The sequence below is a fragment of the Callithrix jacchus genome, chromosome 12, assembly GCF_049354715.1.
Source record: "Callithrix jacchus isolate 240 chromosome 12, calJac240_pri, whole genome shotgun sequence".
Taxonomy (NCBI): Eukaryota; Metazoa; Chordata; class Mammalia; order Primates; family Cebidae; genus Callithrix; species Callithrix jacchus.
In genome coordinates, this window is record NC_133513.1 from 86030314 (window position 1) to 86049918 (window position 19605).

General features: G+C 46.2%; 1 protein-coding gene and 1 long non-coding RNA gene across 6 annotated transcripts in view; one reads left to right on the top strand and one right to left on the bottom strand.

Annotated features, from left to right (window-relative positions):
* Window positions 1-19605, top strand: part of LOC144578710 (uncharacterized) — a 249932-nt gene that overhangs the window by 196612 nt on the left and 33715 nt on the right. The window lies entirely within an intron of this gene.
* Window positions 6835-19605, bottom strand: part of MYOF (myoferlin) — a 188578-nt gene continuing 175807 nt past the window's right edge. For all 5 annotated transcript variants that reach the window (XM_002756412.7, XM_009009984.5, XM_078346062.1 and 2 more), the window contains 5 exons: window positions 17310-17409; window positions 13666-13856; window positions 11177-11286; window positions 9742-9889; window positions 6835-7364 (listed from right to left, as the gene is read on the bottom strand). In XM_002756412.7, coding sequence (XP_002756458.3) covers window positions 7326-7364; window positions 9742-9889; window positions 11177-11286; window positions 13666-13856; window positions 17310-17409 — 588 coding nt within the window. In that variant the 3' untranslated portion in view covers window positions 6835-7325. The remainder of the gene's footprint in view (window positions 7365-9741; window positions 9890-11176; window positions 11287-13665; window positions 13857-17309; window positions 17410-19605) is intronic.

Below are 19605 nucleotides of genomic sequence, written 5' to 3' on the forward strand. Positions count from 1 at the left end.
CCCAGTAATGGGATTGCTGGGTCAAATGGAATTTCTATTTCTAAGGCCTTGAGGAATCACCACACTGTCTTCCACAATGGTTGAACTAATTTACACTCCCACCAACAGTGTAAAAGTGTTCCTTTTTCTCCACATCCTCTCCAGCATCTGTTGTCTCCAGATTTTTTAATGATTGCCATTCTAACTGGCGTGAGATGGTATCTCAATGTGGTTTTGATTTGCATCTCTCTGATGACCAGTGACGATGAGCATTTTTTCATATGATTGTTGGCCTCAAATCATTTTATCTTTACAATCATTCTATGGAGGTTGTTGCCCTAATTTTACAGATGAAGAAACTGAGTCACAGAGAAGCAGACCCATAAAACGATGATGGGGTGGACAAGATCATTTCATTCAAGGCTTGCTTTCACCAGTGAGGGAAAGGAGCCCCCGAGGGGAGATGCCTCACGTCGTGACCAAGCTGGGGTGAACTTGCAGGCTTCCAGACGTCTGGAATCCCCTGGGCCCATGCTCTTGCTGCCTCTAAGACAGGATTCCATTCATTTATTTTGTTTATCCCAGTGACCCAGGCAAAACCTCATCTGAGAGGCTTCCGTGCCTCGTCTGAATCCAGCTGGATCTTCCTGGTCCTCCTCCTGATCATTACTGGGGCAGGACTGAGCTGAAATATGATGGGGGAGGATTATAGGTTTGGCTCAAGGATTTTGTGAAAACACATGGAAGTAGCATATTAATATTAGTCAAGGACTGAAAGAGCCTTTTGAAGAACTTGAGATAAATTTTAGTAAAATCAGGTTGCCCTGAGAAGCATTCAATGTACTGTGAGAGAGTCACTCAAAAAGTTGCTTTTTTCCCCCTTGTTCCGTTTATTTAAATAGTAAAAACCTGGCATCTGCATCTCCTGCAAACTTGCACCCCTGAAATTATGAGTCAGATCCTACGTATGGTGGGCCTGTGTTTTTCATTATGTTCCCTTACTCGTTAGGGTTTGCAGTTAGTCCATGTTACACGTTTTGCTCGTGTTTTTCTTGAACTTCGTGAACTCTGGCATTTCATTTCATGATGTATATTCAAAGGAAAAGTAGCCTTCCTTTGATCTTCCTCAGGATCCCATTATGTTTAACCTAAGAAAGATTAGGGAGTTTTCATTCAACACTGAACAAACACAAAATTCAGCTGCAAAGATGGCGGGTGCTTAATCTATTGACAACATCGACTCCATTATGAACTAATTCCACAGCAAGCTGACTTTGAAAAGCATTCTTCTGAATGGATTGGAGGCTGGATGCATATGGTCCCGGGAACTGAATGTATTAGCCACACAAAGGAATCTATTTAGTACAAAATAAGTACACTGTGGAGGGTTTGTAGACTTTGAGATGACCGTGGACTGCTGGTTGCCTAGATGATAGTTGCATTGCTCTTTCTGCACTCTCTGCCTCCCTGGACAGAATGGGCAGTTTCTGGAAAGTTCTCTCACCTTCTAGTTATGTTTGTTACAACATCTGCTTTACGGTGGTGAAACAAATCAGCTCTAGTCCTTGGACAAACAATCCTGTGAGCTGGAGTGAGCCTGGAGGGGCAAAGGGCTGCCTCTTGGCCAGCACTTGGACGCCAGATAGCTCAGCTCCCCTCTGCCTGTTTTGGGCTGTCTCAAATGGGTTTTTGAATCTGTCCACCTTTCAAATAGCCCTTTAATGCAACATGCGGGTCTAATTGTGACATATTTTTTTCTCTAGCCTTAAAATGAGAAAGGAAGAACAAAAAGGAATTGAGTGTTGGCCTGTCAGGATTTTCATTTCCCTGTCATCTCATGGCAGTGATGGAGATTTATTTTCCTAATGAAGGCTCCAGCGTTAATGGTGGCACTTGCTAGAATCAGTTAGGACTAAGTGTTATTTAATTCACAGTGAAGCGACAATCTGACTGGACTGTGATTAGTTCCAGCTTTTAGCTATCATTTATAGGTCACCAGGCGGCTAACAACCTCAATTGAGAGACCATTATCTTTTGACAAGATGAAGCTTTTTTTCTAGGGGCGGGGAGGGGAGAGAGGGGAGTTCTACCCAGAAAGCTCAGCTCACTGCTCTCCATGGGAATAATTTCATTCCTACTAAGGCTTTGCTGCTGTTTACTCAAAGGTTCTACACTACATTCCTGCACCGTTTAAGATGAGGGTATGTTATATGAAATGTGTTATTAGATGATTTTGTTATTCTGTGAACATCGTAGAAGGTATTTCCACAAACCTAGATGACACAGCCAGCACGCGCCTAGGCTCTATGGTACAGCCTATTTCTTGTAGGCTACAAACCTGCCCAGCATGTTACTCTACTAAATGCTGCAGGTAATGTAACACATGGCATTTGTGTGTCCAAACATCTTAACATAGAAAAGGTACTCTAAAAACATGGTATTATACTCCTACAGTCAGGGCAGCAGGGTGAGACCTTCTCTCCAAAAAATATATGACATTTTAATCTCGTGGGATCGCTATCATATCATCTAGTCTGCCATTGGCCAAAATGTTATGTGGCACGTGACTGCAGTAGATTCTGGTTAGGTATCCTGACGTCAAAGAAGGAAAAGACGTTCCTCATAGCCATTCATGTATCCACTCAGCAACTGTTCCTTGAGGGAGGCCTGGCAGGAGAGTGTATTGGTAGGGTTCCTTGGTACGAAAGCTAACTGATGTTCAGCCTGCACATGCTGGTGTGACTGTTGCAGCTTTTGCTGCGGTTGTTGTTTCGGTTGTAGTTGTTTATAGCGTGTATCCACCATGATAGGTTGGTGCATCTATTCTGATAGGTTGGTACCAGTGCCATACTGATTGTTAAAAGTTGCAAATAACACCCTTGCCTGGAACAATGCTCTTTTGCAAAGCCTACTTTTTCTTCAAGAAATGCCATTTTTAGGTAAAGTCCCTTTCATCATTAGAGTATTCCCTTTCTTAGATGGAAGCTGTAGATTCTTAGTTAAGGTCTAAGCAGGATGACATGACATTAGGAAGTAGTAGTTTGGATGTAGGTATAATATGATTTGAAAAGATTGGGAGGTTATATGTGCTTGGGGACCTGGACCCGGAAGAGCATGCTACTTTTCTTGAGGGCCAAGGCGATACTCAGTCAGCCTCCTAAGACCGAGGTCTATGAGGGGGAGCCTGATCAGCAAACAGGACTTATACCCTCTGTTCCACTGGAACACTGCCATTGTTCTGGCCACCACCCCACACAGCAGCCTGCGCAGTGCTGCCCGGAGTGGTGAGAGCTGACCTCTTTTCCTACCCCCCGAAATTGGGATCTTCCTCCTTTCCCTCTTGGGAAGATGGGTGACGGCCTTACATCTTATCTTGCTTTTGCTTCCCTCTATACATGAGTCTGTTTTCTGTATAAAGGTCCCAAGATTCAAAGGAAAATAAGCTTTTCTTTTTTTCTCTCTTTGGGACAGAGTTTCACTCTTGTCACCCAGGCTGGAGTACAATGGCACAATCTTGGCTCACTGAAACCTCTGCCTCCTGAGTTCAAGCGATTCTCCTGCCTCAGCCTACTGAGTAGCTGGGATTACAGGTGCTCACCACCACGCCTGGCTAATTTTTGTATTTTTAGTAGAAACGTGGTTTCACCATGTTGGCCAGGCTGGTCTCAAACTCCTGACCTCAGGTGATCCACCTGCCTTGACTTCCCAAAGTGCTGGGATTACAGGTGTGAGCCACTGCGCCCGGCTGAAAAGAACCTTTTCTTAATTCTGCTTTTGGAACCAGAACATCTGACTTTAACCAGTTAAATGCAAGACTTAAAGCTACCTGCTGGGCATTGGGCATTGAGAAGGCACCTTACATACATGCTGCCATTCAACCCTCACCTCAATCCAGTGAGATAGGCATTACTTCTTCCAAGTTCTGGATGAGGCTGAGGCAAAACCTGGGATGCAAACCCAGGCCTGCTGCTTCATGGCACAGCTCTTACAGGTGCCACCTCTGCCCTAAAGGGGCTTACAGTCAGCTGGAAAAAATTGTGATGAACCTCTAATGTTGACTTATATTCATAAATAATTTAAATATGCACAAATACAAACTTTGCATACATTTCTTATATTGCTAATAATTTGCTGCATTTCCTTATATATGTACCCAAGTATTTGGGTCTTTAAATAAAGTAGTTATGCTTTTCAAAAATTTTCTATATACTAACATTTTCCTATGCCAGTCACAAAATTTAGAGAATTGTTGTTCTAGGCTGGGCACGGTGGCTCATGTCTGTAATCCCAGCACTTTGGGAGACCAAGGCAGGCAGATCACCTGAGGTCAGGAGTTCAAGACCAACCTGGCCAACATGATGAAACCCTGTTTCTACTAAACATACAAAAAATTAGGTGGGTGGGGTGGTATGTGCCTGTAATCCCAGCTATACCTGGGAGGCTGAGGCAGGAGAATTGCTTGAACCCAGGAGGTGGAGGTTACAGTAAGTTGAGATCACGCCACTACACTCCTGCTTGGGCAACAAGAGTGAAACTCTGTCTCAAAAAGAAAAACAAAAAAAAAAAAGAAAAAACAAAATTGTTGTTCTTGTTTATCTATGGCCATACTACCCTGAATATGCCTGGTCTTGTCTGATCTTGAAGCTAAGCAGGGTCAGGCCTGGTTCATACTTGGATGGGAGAAAATTGTTGCTGTTTTTCATTCTTGTACCAATATATGGGATTTCGCTATATATTCAGTGATTCCCCTCTAAGTGGGCATTTAGGTTGTTTTTGATTTGTGCCATGATAAAGCACACTGTAAAATACTCTTTTACACGTGAACCTTTGGCTGCCTTTCTGATTCTTTCCTTGGAGTTAATACTAAGGAGTGAAATTACTGAGTCAAAGGGCAAAAACTCCAGAGGGCATATATTTCTCCAGAAAGGTTGTACTAATTTGTCTACCTCTAAGATTGAAGAATCACTTTGGGGCGTAAGAGGTGTCAAAAGAGAAAGTGGTATTGGATGGCTGGGCACGGTGGCTCATGCCTGTAGTCCCAGCACTTTGGGAGACCAAGGTGGGTGGATCACCTGAGGTCAGGAGTTCAAGACCAGCCTGGCCAACATGGTGAAATTCCATCTCTACTAAAACTACAACAATTAGCCGGGCATGGTGGCAGGCACCTGTAATCCCATCTACTCAGGAGGTTGAGGCAGGAGAATCGTTTGAACCTGGGAGGCGGAGGTTGCAGTGAGCCAAGACAGCACTTGTGTACTCCAGCCTGGGCAACAGAGTGAGACTCTGTCTAAAAAAATGTGGCATTTGAACCAGAATGTTGAGGGTAGGCAGGAGTTCCACCAATGAAGGTGGGGTGCCATTGAGAAAGGAGAGGACGAGGTGTATGGGAGATGAAATTCAGCAGCATCAGAGAATATCCTGTGCATTGCCTCTCAATGGTTTTGTGTACTGAATGCTAGGATGTGGGGCAGGCCATGAAGGGAATTAAAATATTCAAAACATGAAACAACTTAGCAATAACACTGACATAATCACCATTGCAGTTTAACTCTGTCTAAGCATCTAAAAGCATTGTCACGATTGTACCATTTCTTACTCCCCTCAGCTCTATGTTGCCGTTGGCATAGAGCTGTTTACTGATCTTACCATGGTCTCTAATAGGATGGTGTTCTCACACATTCTAGAACACACTGTCTTTGGTGTTGACATGGAGTCACACTATATTGCTGTCACTCATTACTTGACAGTCTCAGCCCTGTGTTCCTCTCAACAGACCTTCCACTGGTGGTATAGATTTATGGTTAAGAGAAGCCAGCTGGGCACAGTGGCTCGTGCCTATAATCCCAGCACTTTGGGAGGCCAAGGGAGGTGGATCACCTGAGGTCAGGAGTTTGAGACCAGCCTGGCCAACATGGTGACACCTTGCCTTTACTAAAAATACAAAAAATTAGCCAGGTGTGGTGGGGGCTGTCTATAATCCTAGCTACTTGGAGACTGAGACAGGAGAATAGCTTGAGTCTGGGAGGCGGAAGTTGCACTGAGCTGAGATTACGCCATTGCACTCCAGCTTGGGCAACAAGAATCAAACTCCATTTAAAAAAAAAAAAAAAGACTGCCTGAGTTCAAGCTCCAGCTCTACTGTTTATTGGTTATGTGGCCTTGGGCAAGTTCCTAAACCTCTTTGTGCCTTAATTTCTTCAACAGTAAATATGGTTTGGCTGTGAACCCACCCAAATCTCATCTTAAATTGTGATCTGAACGGTAATCCCCAAGTTTTGAGGGAGGGACCCGGTGAGAGGTGATTGGATCATGGGAGCAGTTTCCCCCATGCTGTTCTCATGACAGTGAGAGTTCTCACCAGATCTGCTTGTTTGCTAAGGGTCTGGCATCTCCCCTGTTCGCTGCTCTCTCTCCTGCCACCTTGGAAGAAGGTGCCTGCTTCCCCTTCACCTTCCTCCACGACTGTAAGTTTCCTGAGGCCTCCCCAGCCATGCGGAACTGAATCAATGAAACCTCCTTTCTTTATAAAGTGCCTTGTCTCAGGTAGTGTCTTTATAGTAGTGTGAAAACAGGGTTAATGACATTACCTACTTTTATAGGGCTTTGTTGTCCTTGAGTTAACACACAAAAGCACTTAAAACAGCGCTGTGCACAGAATAAGTACCTTTGGTAAGTGTTAGCTTTTGTTATTTATAATATTATATTCAGTTTGACCTACTGGCTAGAATTGGGCAGCATATTTATAAAGGGTTTATGGCCAAGAGGTATGCCCCAACATTCTGTTCACTGAGACAAGAAGACCAGAAAAATGCCTCCTTCCCAACTTGACCCATAGCTACAATAAACAGCCAGGTGTAAAGGTGAAACATTTTTATTTAGTTTCATCACAGAGGTTAAATAGACTTTTATGACAGTCATCCATACAAAATATAACAATGGTTGTGGCATAAATAAGAATTGTCCTAACTATTCTGTTTTTATAATGCACAGTTCTTTTAGTTGATTACAAATATGAAGATGCAGAGATTTTCAAATTCTATTTAGCAATTTCCAAAAATTGAGTTCTAGAACTAAAGACATATAAAAAGATGATTTTTAAATGGAACCAGCCACCTTAAAAAATACTTTGAAAAGCATGATTTAAACTTTAGAAAATAAAACTTTTAATACTTTAAGAGATAACATGAATCAAATGTTGCTTTTTGGCCTGACTTTCCAGGACTAAGACCCTCTGGGAAGCAATGGGGCTCAGTACTGTGGCAGAACCTGCCGCAGAGGCGTGTTGGTCCACAGAGGCAGGATTTTCTCATTACTGGGTGACTCTTGACATGACGCCTTTGCTTTCATTATGCATTTGGCTTTATAATCTTCATTGACAAATAGTTCTGAAAAGGAAACAGAAACAGTGGTTAAAAAAAACATGTATGTATATATGTATTTCAGTTAGGGTTTCTCAATCTTGGCACTACTGACCAGATGATTTGGTCAGTAATTTTAAGCCAGATGATTCTTTCTTGTTGGGGAGTGTCCTGTGCACTGTAGCATGTTCAGCCGCTTTCACCGGCCTCTACCCACTGAGCGCCAGTAGCACCCCCAGTTGTTGCAACCAAAATGTCTCCAGACATTGCCAAATGTCCTCTTGGGGGTAGGGAGCAAAGTCTCCCTTGGTTGAGACTCAATGGTTTAAACTAATAGAATCTAAATTGGGGGAAAAAAATAATAACTAGGCTAAGCACAGTGGCTCACGCCTGTTATCCCAGCACTTTGGGAGGCCAAGGTGGGCAGATCACCTAAGGTCAGGAGTTCAAGACCAGCCTGGCCAACATGGTGAAACCCTGTCTCGACTGAAAATACAAAAATTAGCTGGGCGTGGTGGCAGGTACCTGTAATCCCTGCTACTCAGAAGGCTGAGACATGAGAAATGCTTGAATCTGGGAAGTGGAGGTTGCAGTGAGCCGAAATTGTGCCACTGTACTCTGGCCTGAGTGATAGAGTGAAACTACGTCTCAAAAAACAAAAGCAGTTGGACATCTATGACTGTAAAATAGTGCATATATACACACAGTTAACAAAGTGGAAGTCCTATACTGGGGAAAGATGAAAACACAAACCCCTGCTACTTGTACGGCTACGATACTAAGCACAGCGTTATTGATATTATTAATGTGAATTTTGGAGTAAGAGTCTTTGAATGCTTCCTGTGACATTCAGTGCCACTTGCCCAACTTCTGAGCATGACTTCCTCTGCCTGGACTATCCCTTCTCCACTTGGCAAACTTGAATGTCAGTTCCTCCTTGGAGGAACTGTCTTAGCAGGGGGTGCCCATGGTTGTTTGTTTCTGTCTTCATAACAGCTCACCTCCCTTAGAAATGTGTCCTTGTTCCCAGACTATGAGCTGCTCCTGGGCACAAATCCTGCCTATAATTTAATCATCTCTATAACTTAATTCCTAGTCTAGTGTAGATGTGCAATACATTCTCTGGAAGGAGGAATGAAGATACTACCTTTTTTTTGAGATGGAGCCTTGCTCTGTTGCCCAGGCTGGAGTGCAATAGCTCCATCTTGGCTCACTGCAACCTCCGCCTCCCGAGTTCAAGCAATTCTCCTGCCTCAGCCTCCTGAGTAGCTGGGATTACAGGCATGCACCACCATGCCTGGCTAATTTTTGTATTTTTAGTAGAGACAAGGTTTCACCATGTTGGTCAGGTTGGTCTTGAACTCCTGAACTCAGGTGATCTGCCCACCTCGGCCTCCCAAAGTGCTGGGATTACAGGCATGAGCCACCACACCCAGCCTAAAGGTACTACTTCTAGGCACACTGCCAAATCTCCCACTTAGACTCCCATTTATGACTGTGGTGATTAGGGGAAAATTTAAGGGGGAGGTTATACGTGACATGAGCCTTAGACAATGAGTGAGGTTTTGATGGATAAATGTGGACAGTCACATTTGGTGAAGTCATCCAGATAGGTAAGGGAAATAATATTTGGCGAGGCTGGGATCAACGATCTAGTTTGGGTAGAACACAGGGTGTGTGTAGACCCACAATGAACCCAGATTTGGGGGTTCTTGAAGCTAGGACAAGAAATTGGGATGCAGGATGGTTTGGAACAAGAAAGTCTGAGGCAGGAAGATCAACTGGAAACGCTGGCTATGGCCCAGACACACACTGATGAAGACGTAAGTGATTTCTCCTAGAATTCCTGAAACCAAAGTTATTTTCAGACCATAAAGCAAAGTTCTGCTTATAATTTGTGAAACCTGAGAATATTTTTTCTTTTCTTTTTCTTTTTTTTTTTTGAGACAGAGTCTTACTCTGTCACCCAGGCTGGAGTGCAATGGCATGGTCTTAGCTCACTGCAATCTCTGCCTCTTGGGTTCAAGCGAGTCTCCTGCCTCAGCCTCCCAAGTAGCTGGGACTACAGGCACATGCCACCATACCCGGCTAATTTTTGTGTTTTTTAGTAGAGACAGCGTTTCACCATGTTGGCCAGGCTGGTCTCAAACCCCTGACCTCATGATCCGCCCACCTCAGCCTCCCAAAGTGCTGGGATTACAGGCGTGAGCCACCACGCCTGGCCTGAGAGTGTAATTCTAATCACAAGACACATTTTTAAAATTTCCCCAAAGCAGAAGGGTTGCAAACACTGTGCTGCTGAGTGGGTCATTGTTCTGCACAGCGGTCAGGACAAATGGCAAGGGAGAGGGCCAACCGCAACTCACAAGATACCCAAGACAAGGGGCCAAGGAAGGGCTCCTACCGGCAGGGAGTAGAGGAGCACGGCCACGAACAGCAGCAGGATGAGCAGGAACAGCAGGCCGATGATGACCCACTTAAAGCGTCGCCACACAATGAACTTCATGGTCTTGCACGGGTTGGTGAACCAGAGGAAGGAGGTTTCTGGTCGGCTGCATTGCAAAGAAATGGTATCACCTACTCAACTCAAAAGGGATGCATGTTTTATTCCAGAGCATAACAGTTTCAGGAACAAAGAATCACAATAATAAAGCAAGAAAGGATATTATTCCCCTTCTTTGACTGAGAAAGCATTTTTTTTTTTTTGAGACGGAGTTTCGCTCTTGTTACCCAGGCTGGAGTGCAATGGCGCAATCTCGGCCGCATCCTCCGCCTCCTGGGTTCAGGCAATTCTCCTGCCTCAGCCTCCTGAGTAGCTGGGATTACAGGCACGCGCCACTATGCCCAGCTAATTTTTTTGTGTGTATTTTTAGTAGAGATGGGGTTTCACCATGTTGACCCGGATGGTCTCGATCTCTTGACCTCGTGATCCACCCACCTCGGCCTCCCAAAGTGCTGGGATTACAGGCTTGAGCCACTGCGCCCAGCTTGCATTTTTTTGTTTGTTTGTTTTTTGAGATGGAGTCCGCTCTGTTGCTCAGACTGGAGTTCAGTGGTGCAATCTCAGCTCACTGTAACCTCCGCCTCCCATGTTCAAGTGATTCTCCTGCCTCAGCCTCCCAAGTAGCTGGGACTACAGGTGCGCGCCACTGCACTTGGCCGATTTTTGTATTTTTAGTAGAGACAGGGTTTCACCATATCGGCCAGGCTGGTCTCGAACTCCTGCCCTTGTGATCTGCTCACCCGGCCTCCCAAAGTTCTGGGATCACAGGCCTGAGCTACCTCATCCGACCAGGGTTCTTTAACCCATTACAGCTTCCTAAGATGCTGAGCTTTGGTTTCCTGGGAAAAGAGAATTTTTTTTTTTTTTTTTTTTGAGATGGAGTCTCAGTCTGTCACCCAGACCCAGGCTGGAATGCAGTGGCACAATCTTGGCTCACTGCAACCTCTGCCTTCTGGGTTCAAGCAATTCTCCTGCCTCAGCCTCCTCAGTAGCTGGGATTACAGGCGCGCGCCATCACGCCTAGCTAATTTTTATATTTTTAGTACACATGAGGTTTCACCATGTTGGTCAGGCTGGTCTCAAACTCCTGACCCTATGATCTACCCGTCTCAGCCTCCCAAAGTGCTGGGATTACAGGCGTGAGCCACCGCGCCCGGCTGGAAAAGGAGAATTCTTAAAATGAAGCCAGATCACCAACCTCTCCACCCCCACCCTCCACTATTAAATACAAAATTAGAAGGACAACAAAAGCTAATCCATCCCATGAAGCCCATGGGAAAGGGGGCTCTCAGACTGCAGGTGTTTGGGGAGCAGGAGAACAAAGAGGGCCTCTCACTTTGGGAAGTCCAGCTTGGGGTTCATGTTGGGTTCATCCCGCCCCTTCCCGGCTGGCCTCTCGTCGGCCTCCTTCTCGTTGAGGATTTCCAATGTCATCTCCACTTTCCCCTTCAGTAAAGCAGAGCATGTTAAACACATGACATCACGTTTCACAAATATTTTTACTCCAACCCAAGGAGTATTCCCCGAGCAATGATTTTTATTCTTGTAAAACAATCCTTAGATTGCCTTCAATTTTTCTCAAGAGATTTCATCCCATTTCCTCTTCCATGTGTTTCTGAACTGACTCTGTGTGGGAAACTTTGAGGACAAATTGCTTCCCCCACTGTCTGCTTTTCATTTTCTGTATCCCCATCATGCTAACGTTCTCACATCTGTCACCTTGTCTTCTCACACACCTTCCTATATAACTTCACCTGGAACCAGACTAACCTGAATACCGCTAATAACAACATCTAACATTTATTGAGCATCGATTGTAGGCTCCAATTAAAAGAGTAGGGCCATGTCTCTTTATGCTTATCACCGTCACCTACTGAGCACAGTTGCTAGCATTCATAGGTATTCCATGTATACTAGCTCAACAAATGAATGAGTGAGTGAATGTTGTCTCCCTGCTCACAGGTTCTGAGTGATGCTCCCAGTACTGTTTTAATATTCTACATGGGTTATCTCATGTAAAGCTCATGTTAACCCTACAAAGGTACTGTTATTGTCCACGTTTAAATGAGAACAGTGAGGCCAGAGTGAAAGAGGTCTAGACACTTGTCCATTTTTGACCAGGCACAGTGGCTCATGTCTGTAATCCCAGCAGTTTGGGAGGCTGAGGGGGAGGATCACCTGAGGTCAGGAGTTCAAGACCAGCCTGGCCAATATGGTGAAACCTCATCTCTACTAAAAATACAAAAAAACAAGCCAGCATGGTGGTGCATGCCTGTAATCCCAGCTATTCAGGAGGCTGAGGCAGGAGAATCGCTTGAACCTGGGAGGCAGAAGTTGCAGAGAGCCAAGATCATGCCATTGCACTCCAGCCTGGGTGACAAGAGTGAGACTTCATCTCAAGAAAAAAGAAAAAAGAAACTTGCCTACTTTTATAGCGAGCCATATCTAAGAATGTTACAGACTTTCTAAGAGCCAGGAAAGCCTGCAAGGTCATTAATAATTTGAGAAACCCTGGCCCTAAGTAGACCTCTGATGACTCCTACACTTACAAATCAGACAAAGCTGGGTTTCTGACTTTGGCAAGTTGCTCCATCTCTCCAAGCGTGTTTTTGGAATCTCTAAAATGGGGACAATGTCTGCTTCATGGCGTTGTCAGCAGAACTAAGTCAGGTTATGTCCAAACTGCTGTATTGTAATGGAAAGCAAGTCAGTGGTTTTCTGGGACCAGAAAGGGAGGGAGCAATGGACTGCAGAGAGAGAGCACAAGGAAATTTGGGGGGTGATGGGAAGGTTTTGGATCTTGATTATGCTGTGGTTCGATGAGTGTATACATCTGTCAAAGTTCATCAAATTGTGTATTTTAAACGAATACAGTTGATTTTATGTAAATTATACACCAAGGTTGTTTTTAAAAGGATTATGAATGTAAGGCACTTGGCATGTTGCCTGGTTCAAAATTAATGATAAAAAATGTTAGCTATTCTTAATAATGCGTAATGAACTAGGTAGTCTTTCATGATATGGCATGGTAACCCACACTGTTGCTTCTAGATCAAAATACATCTTGAGTTCCTCAACTTGCTTGTAATCTAGGACCTTTTTATTCAACTAATGCCAGCACACCTTGCTTCCTCCACCTTCAGTTTTTTTTTTGTTTTGAGATGGAGTCTCACTCTGTCACTCAGGCTGGAGTGCAGTGGCACAATCTTGGCTCACTGCAATCTACGCCTCCTGGGTCCAAGTGATTCTCATGCTTCAGCCTCCTGAGTAGCTGAGACTACAGATGTGTGCTACCACTCCTGGCTAAATTTTTTGTTTGTTTGTATTTTTAGTAGAGATGAGGTTTTGCCATGTTGGCCAGGCTGGTCTTTAACTCCTAACCTCAGGTTATCCACCTGCCTTGGATTACAGGTGTGAGCTACCACACCCAGCCCCACTTTTTTTGTTTTTTTTAATGAGAAAAGTTCCAATTTGAAGTTCCTTTTTCCATACTAAATTGTACTAGAAGCCCAGCATGAATTAACTTTCCTGATGAAGAAAAGTCCCAAGGAAAATACAGGGAAAACACCTGGGCTTCTAGTTTTTTGACCATTCCAATGTCTTCACCTTCCTCCAACTCCAAACACGCACTCATGGCATCTCCCACCTTATATTGTAAGACGAAGGCAAACATATCTCAAAGACTAACTATCCCCATAACTTAAACTCCTACCAATTTAAAACGTCCTTATTTTATCTGGAGTAAGTCTATGAATAAAGGGCAAAACCTAAATGATAAAAGGCATAAACGATCCTCAACCAACCAGAACCAGGAAATGTACATACAGCCATCACGCGGGAGCCATCTTTCTCTGCGTAGCATGGCCACCATCCTTTCATGGACTTCTGCTCAAAGAGGGAGGCCGTCTTGGCTTTAAGGGGGTCCATGGCTTTGAGGTCAGGAATCATGTCCAAACTGCATTTCTGTGGTGATTTTGCTGGAATAATTGTGTGATGCAAATCAAGTTCTAGGAAACCTAGCCAAGGAAACAACAGTTAATTCAAATGAGCTTCAAGGGGGTCAGCTGTCATTCACAAGTGAACAGAACATTCTCATCAGAAGAGAGGCACACAGTGATTTTGAACAGGTGAAGGGTGAGTTAGAGAAAGGGAGCCTGGTCAATGTTTAAAGTCTTTCCAGTTAGGATGGAAAATGGCTGAAGAAATAGCTGTCCACTGCACAGCATCTCACAGAGAAGTACCTGTTTTCTTTTCCAAAGACATGAACATAAACAGAGTTCTTCTTTACACTCAAAGTAATGACGTATCTACAGATGCAATTTCCAGTCAACTCAAGGCCCTTGGATCTGAAATGTGTTCCTTTTAGTTTTGAGCTGCCCTGAACAGAGAGGTCATTTGGTTTTGGGAAAGACAACGGGTGCTTAGAATGCAGGATGCTTGCCAGGTGTGGTGGCTCACACCTGTAATCCCAGCACTTGGGGAGGTTGAGGTGGGCACATTATCTGAGGTCAGGAGTTCAAGACCAGCCTGGCCAACAGGGTGAAACCCTGTCTCTACTAAAAATATAAAAATTAGCTGGGCATGATGGCACGTGACAGTAACCCTAGATAATCAGGAGGCTGAGGCACAAGAATCGCTTGCGCCTGGGAGGCAGCGGCTGCAGTGAGTGGAGACTGCACCACTGCTCTCCAGCCTGGGCAACAGAGACTCCATCTCCAGAAAAAAAAAACCAATACAGGATGCTGCATGTAATGTGGATGTCCAAGACTCTCCTAGTAAAGCCTCAGAAACAGAAGCCTGAGAAGGAACATAACTCAATAGAAAGTCCTCACCAGGAACTGAGACTCCTAGCCTCAGTCAGAGTGTCTGGAGAAGCACATTGTTCCTTCTTTGATGTGAGGCATTAACTTTCTGTTTGCTTCTTTGTTTTGAGACTGAGTTTCGCTCTGTCACCTGTCTGGAGTACAGTGGTATAATCTCAGCTCACTGCAACCTCCACGTGGCTCTTGGGTTTAAGCGATTCTCATGCTTCAGCCTCCCAAGTAGCTGGGACTACAGGTGCATGCCACCATGCCCAGCTATTTTTTGTATTTTTAGTAGAGGCAGTTTCACCATGTTGGCCAGGCTGGTCTTGAACTCCTGACCTCAGGTGATCTGCTTGCTTCGACCTCCCGAAGTTCTGGGATTACAGGTGTGAGCCACCGTGCCTGGCCACATTAACTCTTTAGTACCACTTCCACAGTAAGAGAAAAGAGTGTTTGGGGCTTGGGAACTCCTGTGAGCCCTTTCCTTAAGAAAATGGTATCTGTGATGTGGAGCCAAGTCTATGGATGACTGGGGCAAGAGTGTGGCCTTCAACGGTGGCAGCAAAGAGCAACAGGGAGGTTGTAGCATTTTCTCCTGAAACTATCTGGCTGAGGGACTGCTCTTCCGCATGTAACGGGCCCAAGAGACACACGTGACCTCAGTCCCTCTTGACCTATGATTGCTTTTGTCTCCTCTCTCCTTTTGCTTATGTGCTCACTCGGCATTTTGAGACAGTCATTCTCCTGTTGTCTAACAGTTTTGTTTAAATTCTAAGGGAAGATCAGGCATGGTGGGTCATGCCAGTAATCTCAGCATTATTGCGAGGCTGAGGTGGGCAGATTACTTGAGCTCAGGAATTTGAGAGCAGCTTGGGCAACATGGCAAAACCCCATCTCTACAAAACATACACAAAATTAGCCAGGCTTGGTGGCGTGTGTCTGTAGTCCCAGCTACTTGGGAAGCAGAGGTTGGGAGGATCACCCGAGCCCAGGAGGTCAAGGTTGCAGTGCCCCTAGATCGTGCCACTACATTCCAGCCTGGGCGAGAGAGTGAGACTCTGTCTCAACAAACAAACAAAAAAGCCAAGAGCAAACTCTTTAAGGTCCTAGAATTTACTCTCCATGTGCTTTATGTAAGCCTACTTGCATACTCATTTGCTTATCGACCTCTTACTAAGCACTAAGTCAAAACCATTTTGTGAGGTGCTGTGCAGCAGGGAAAAGGGATAAAGACGACACAACCTCTGGGGGGTGTTTCCTCTGCCAGGAGGGACATATCCTAGCAGAGACTGCACCACTGCTAAGAGAAAATGAGGTTGAAATGGCAAGCGGCAGAGATCACAGGACTAAGAAAACAAGTGTGCGTGATGAAACGATGAACTGCTAGGACGGAGTGGCTGGCGGGTGTTGGGGGAGAGAGGAGAGAAACCGCAGAGGGCTCTGAGTGCTTTTGCCTCGATGTCTGGGGAAGGAGAGGGGTCATGAGCTGCTAAATAAGTTCCTGAGGAGAGTGGCGTGGGGATCAGGGAAGACATGCTGAGTGAGATTTCAGCCACAGTACATGCGAGCTGCCAGCCAAAGATAAAAGTGGGAGGTTCTGGCCAGAAATTGGGAATGACCCTCACGATTTCCTCTGTACAGCAGGCACTGTGAGCACGCAGGCTACCGGCCTGGGTGAGGAGCTCTCCCTTGCTGAAAGGTCAGAGTTGAAGCATGCCCTTTCACTAGGGTGAGTGGGTAAATCACTAGAGGGGCGGTTGGCAGGGTTGGAGGAGAGCAGAAGAACCTCAGGGAAGGCCTCTATATAGAGTGGGAGGCAGGGCATTGTGGCTCATGCTTGTAATCCTGGCACTGTGGGAGGCTGAGGTGCAAGGATTGCTTGAGCTCAGGGATCCAAGACCAGCCTGGGCAATGTAGTGAGACCTCATTTCTACTAAAAAGTGAAAAATAAACTAGGTGTGTTGGTACATGCCTGTAGTCCCAGCTACTCAGGAGGCTGAGGTAGAAGAATTTCTTGAGCCCAGGAGGTTGAGGCTGCAGTGAGCTATGATTGTGCCACTGCATTCTAGCCTGGGAGACAGAGACCTGTCTCCAAAAATAAAAAATAAGAGTGGGATGCAGAAACAGAGCTGGCTAATGTGACAAGGCCAGAGCTTGAGAGAATGAAAATCTGGAGAGCACAGTGTCATGGGGGGCGAGGGAGGAGTGTGCCAGAAGAGGCAGGAGCCCGGGCTGAGGGTGCATTCAACTAGTGCCCTTATCACAGAGGAGGATGGGCCTAGGGACAGAAGCAATGGCTGGGGGGCATTGGGGGACCTTGGTATCTTGGGAGCAGATGGAGGAGGGTGGGAGCTGATTCCTAGGTGCTGAGGAGAGAGTAGCTGCGAAATAGGAGTGTGGCATCCCCTGCGGAAACAGGATTTGAGTCTTCAGAGACAGGAGCTGGTGCAAGACCTTCACCAGGGCCCTTGGAAAGGGGTGACATGTACTGTCAGGCCACACTGCCAAGAGCTCATGCAGGCAGTGGGTGTGTCCCCTGTCCCCCGACCAGGCCCCCATTACCAAAATGTATGGAAGATTTAAAGAATTCCTCCCAAGTTTTCATTAACTTCACTAAGTTCAAGTACAGTTCCTTAGAAACAATGATCCAAATGTAAGCCCTACCCAAGTAGTCATCCAGGGAAAACTTGTCATTGTCCCATATCTGAATGATCAGTCTGGGTGGGACTCGAAACTCTGTTTGGTCAATACTCCAGAAATGCTCCTGAAATGAAAAGAAACATGAACACCCCAGGTGATCCTGATGACTGGACTCCACACACTCACCTCTGGCTCCTTCAGACAGCGTCGAAGCCTGGGGCCTTTCTCTCCTTTCACCCCAACCCTGACACTCCCTTGGGCCTAATCCTTCCACTCTAGCTGTATGATTTCCCCAGGAAATCACAAGCTGGGCAACTAAAAAATGTCCCAGGCAGTTCCCAAACAGAAGCTTTCTTGCCATGTCCCTATCAGTGTGACTTCCTGCTGCCACCTGGGGGTTGGGGAGTGATTCATCTCCCCTCTGAAGACCACTGTGTCCTACTTAAATTATCCTCCTAAGGCCAGGTATTCTAGACCAGCCTGCAGTATCACCCTCTGGGGTGTCACTTCTGCTCATTAACTTTCCACCCACCCCCCCACCCACACAGATGTCTGCGTGTGCTCTCATTTTACATGAGGGTAAGGAGAAGGAGGCTCAGACTCTACTCTTTTATCAGTGCAGATTGAGAATGTCTTGGGATTTTGGTGTTTGAAAAATACCACTGGGCCGGGTATGGTGGCTTGTAATCCCAGCATTTTGGAAGGCGGGTAGATTACTGGAGGCCAGGAGTTCAAGACCAGCCTGGCCAACATGGTGAAACCCTGGCTCCACTAAAAATACAGAACTTAGCTGGGCATGATGGTGCATGCCTGTAATCCCAGCTACTCAGGAGGCTGAGGCAGAAGAATAACTTGAACCTGGGAGGTGGATGTTGCAGTGAGCCAAGATGACACCACTGAACTCCAGCCTGGGCAACAGTGAGAGTCTATCTCAAAAGAAAAGAAAAGAAAAATACCCCTGGCTTTTGTTTGCTTGTGGTCACTTAAGACCCTCAGATCCTCATACTAGAGGTAGGTAAGAGGAGGACTAGGTAAGCGTTCTGCAAGTTCTTGCCTCCATTGCCTCAGATAATGTTAGCCAAGACTAAACATCTCCACAGCCCAGGAACACCTAAGTTCCTCTGGTCCCAGTAGAAAGGGAATTTCTCCAGCGCTTCATGAATTTGAAGGCAGATCTCTAGATTGCTTCTTGTTTGTCATGTTCCAGGAATGTTTTCCCTTGCAGGGCTCAGAGAGCCTGGCTCTGAGGGGCTGAGCAGCCCACGCTGCTGTTGCTGCCTGACTGTCCTGGGTGGGATCATGCTCCAAGCACCACAGGGTATGGGGAGGTCCAGCGCTAGATGTGGGTGAACGGGAAAGGGAACCATACCTAAAGGCCCATCTGACCCAGTCCCTCCCTGACCCCCACCCAATTCTGCCACACTGTCTGAAAGTGCATTTTTGATATCACGTTGAGCCTCTGTGCCTCTTGAAAGCCCTCTTTGGCGCTTTGGGAGGCCAAGGGTGGGAGAACGGCTTGATCCCAGGAGTTTGAGACCAGCCTGGGCAACAAAGTGAAACCCTGTCTCTACAGAAAATACAAAAATTAGCCAGGTATGGTGATGCATGCCTGTAGTTCCAGCTACTAGGGAGGTGGGAGGAGGACTGCTTGAGCCCAGGAGGTCAAGCTGCAGTGAGCTGTGAGTGAGCCTGGGTGACAGAGTGAGACCCTGTCTCAAACGGAAAAAGAAAAAAGTCTCCTTTGAAGGCATTCACCCCACATGATGAAAACAGTGCTCGCTACAGCATCAGCACTGAGGAGGGAAACGGTGCCCGCTACAGCATCAGCACTGAGGAGGGAAACGGTGCCCGCTACAGCATCAGCACTGAGGAGGGAAACGGTGCCCGCTACAGCATCAGCACTGAGGAGGGAAACGGTGCCCGCTACAGCATCAGCACTGAGGAGGGAAATGGTGCCCGCTATAGCATCAGCACTGAGGAGGGAAATGGTGCCCGCTACAGCATCAGCACTGAGGAGGGAAACGGTGCCCGCTACAGCATCAGCACTGAGGAGGGAAATGGTGCCCGCTACAGCATCAGCACTGAGGAGGGCCAGCAGAGGGTCGGCCTGATGCCACACAGGGCTGGTACATTTTCATCAGGTGTGGGGAAGGGACGTGACCAGACAGAGCTAGGACAAGCTGGTAGAATGTGGAGGCAGGAATGGAACAGGGCATCGCTGGAAGACATCTGCTGTTATTGTCCATGCAGGTTCTAGACCCCCCTTTTTGGATGAAAGCACCCAGATTTTCCTTGGAGGACTCCTCTTTCTCCCAAATTT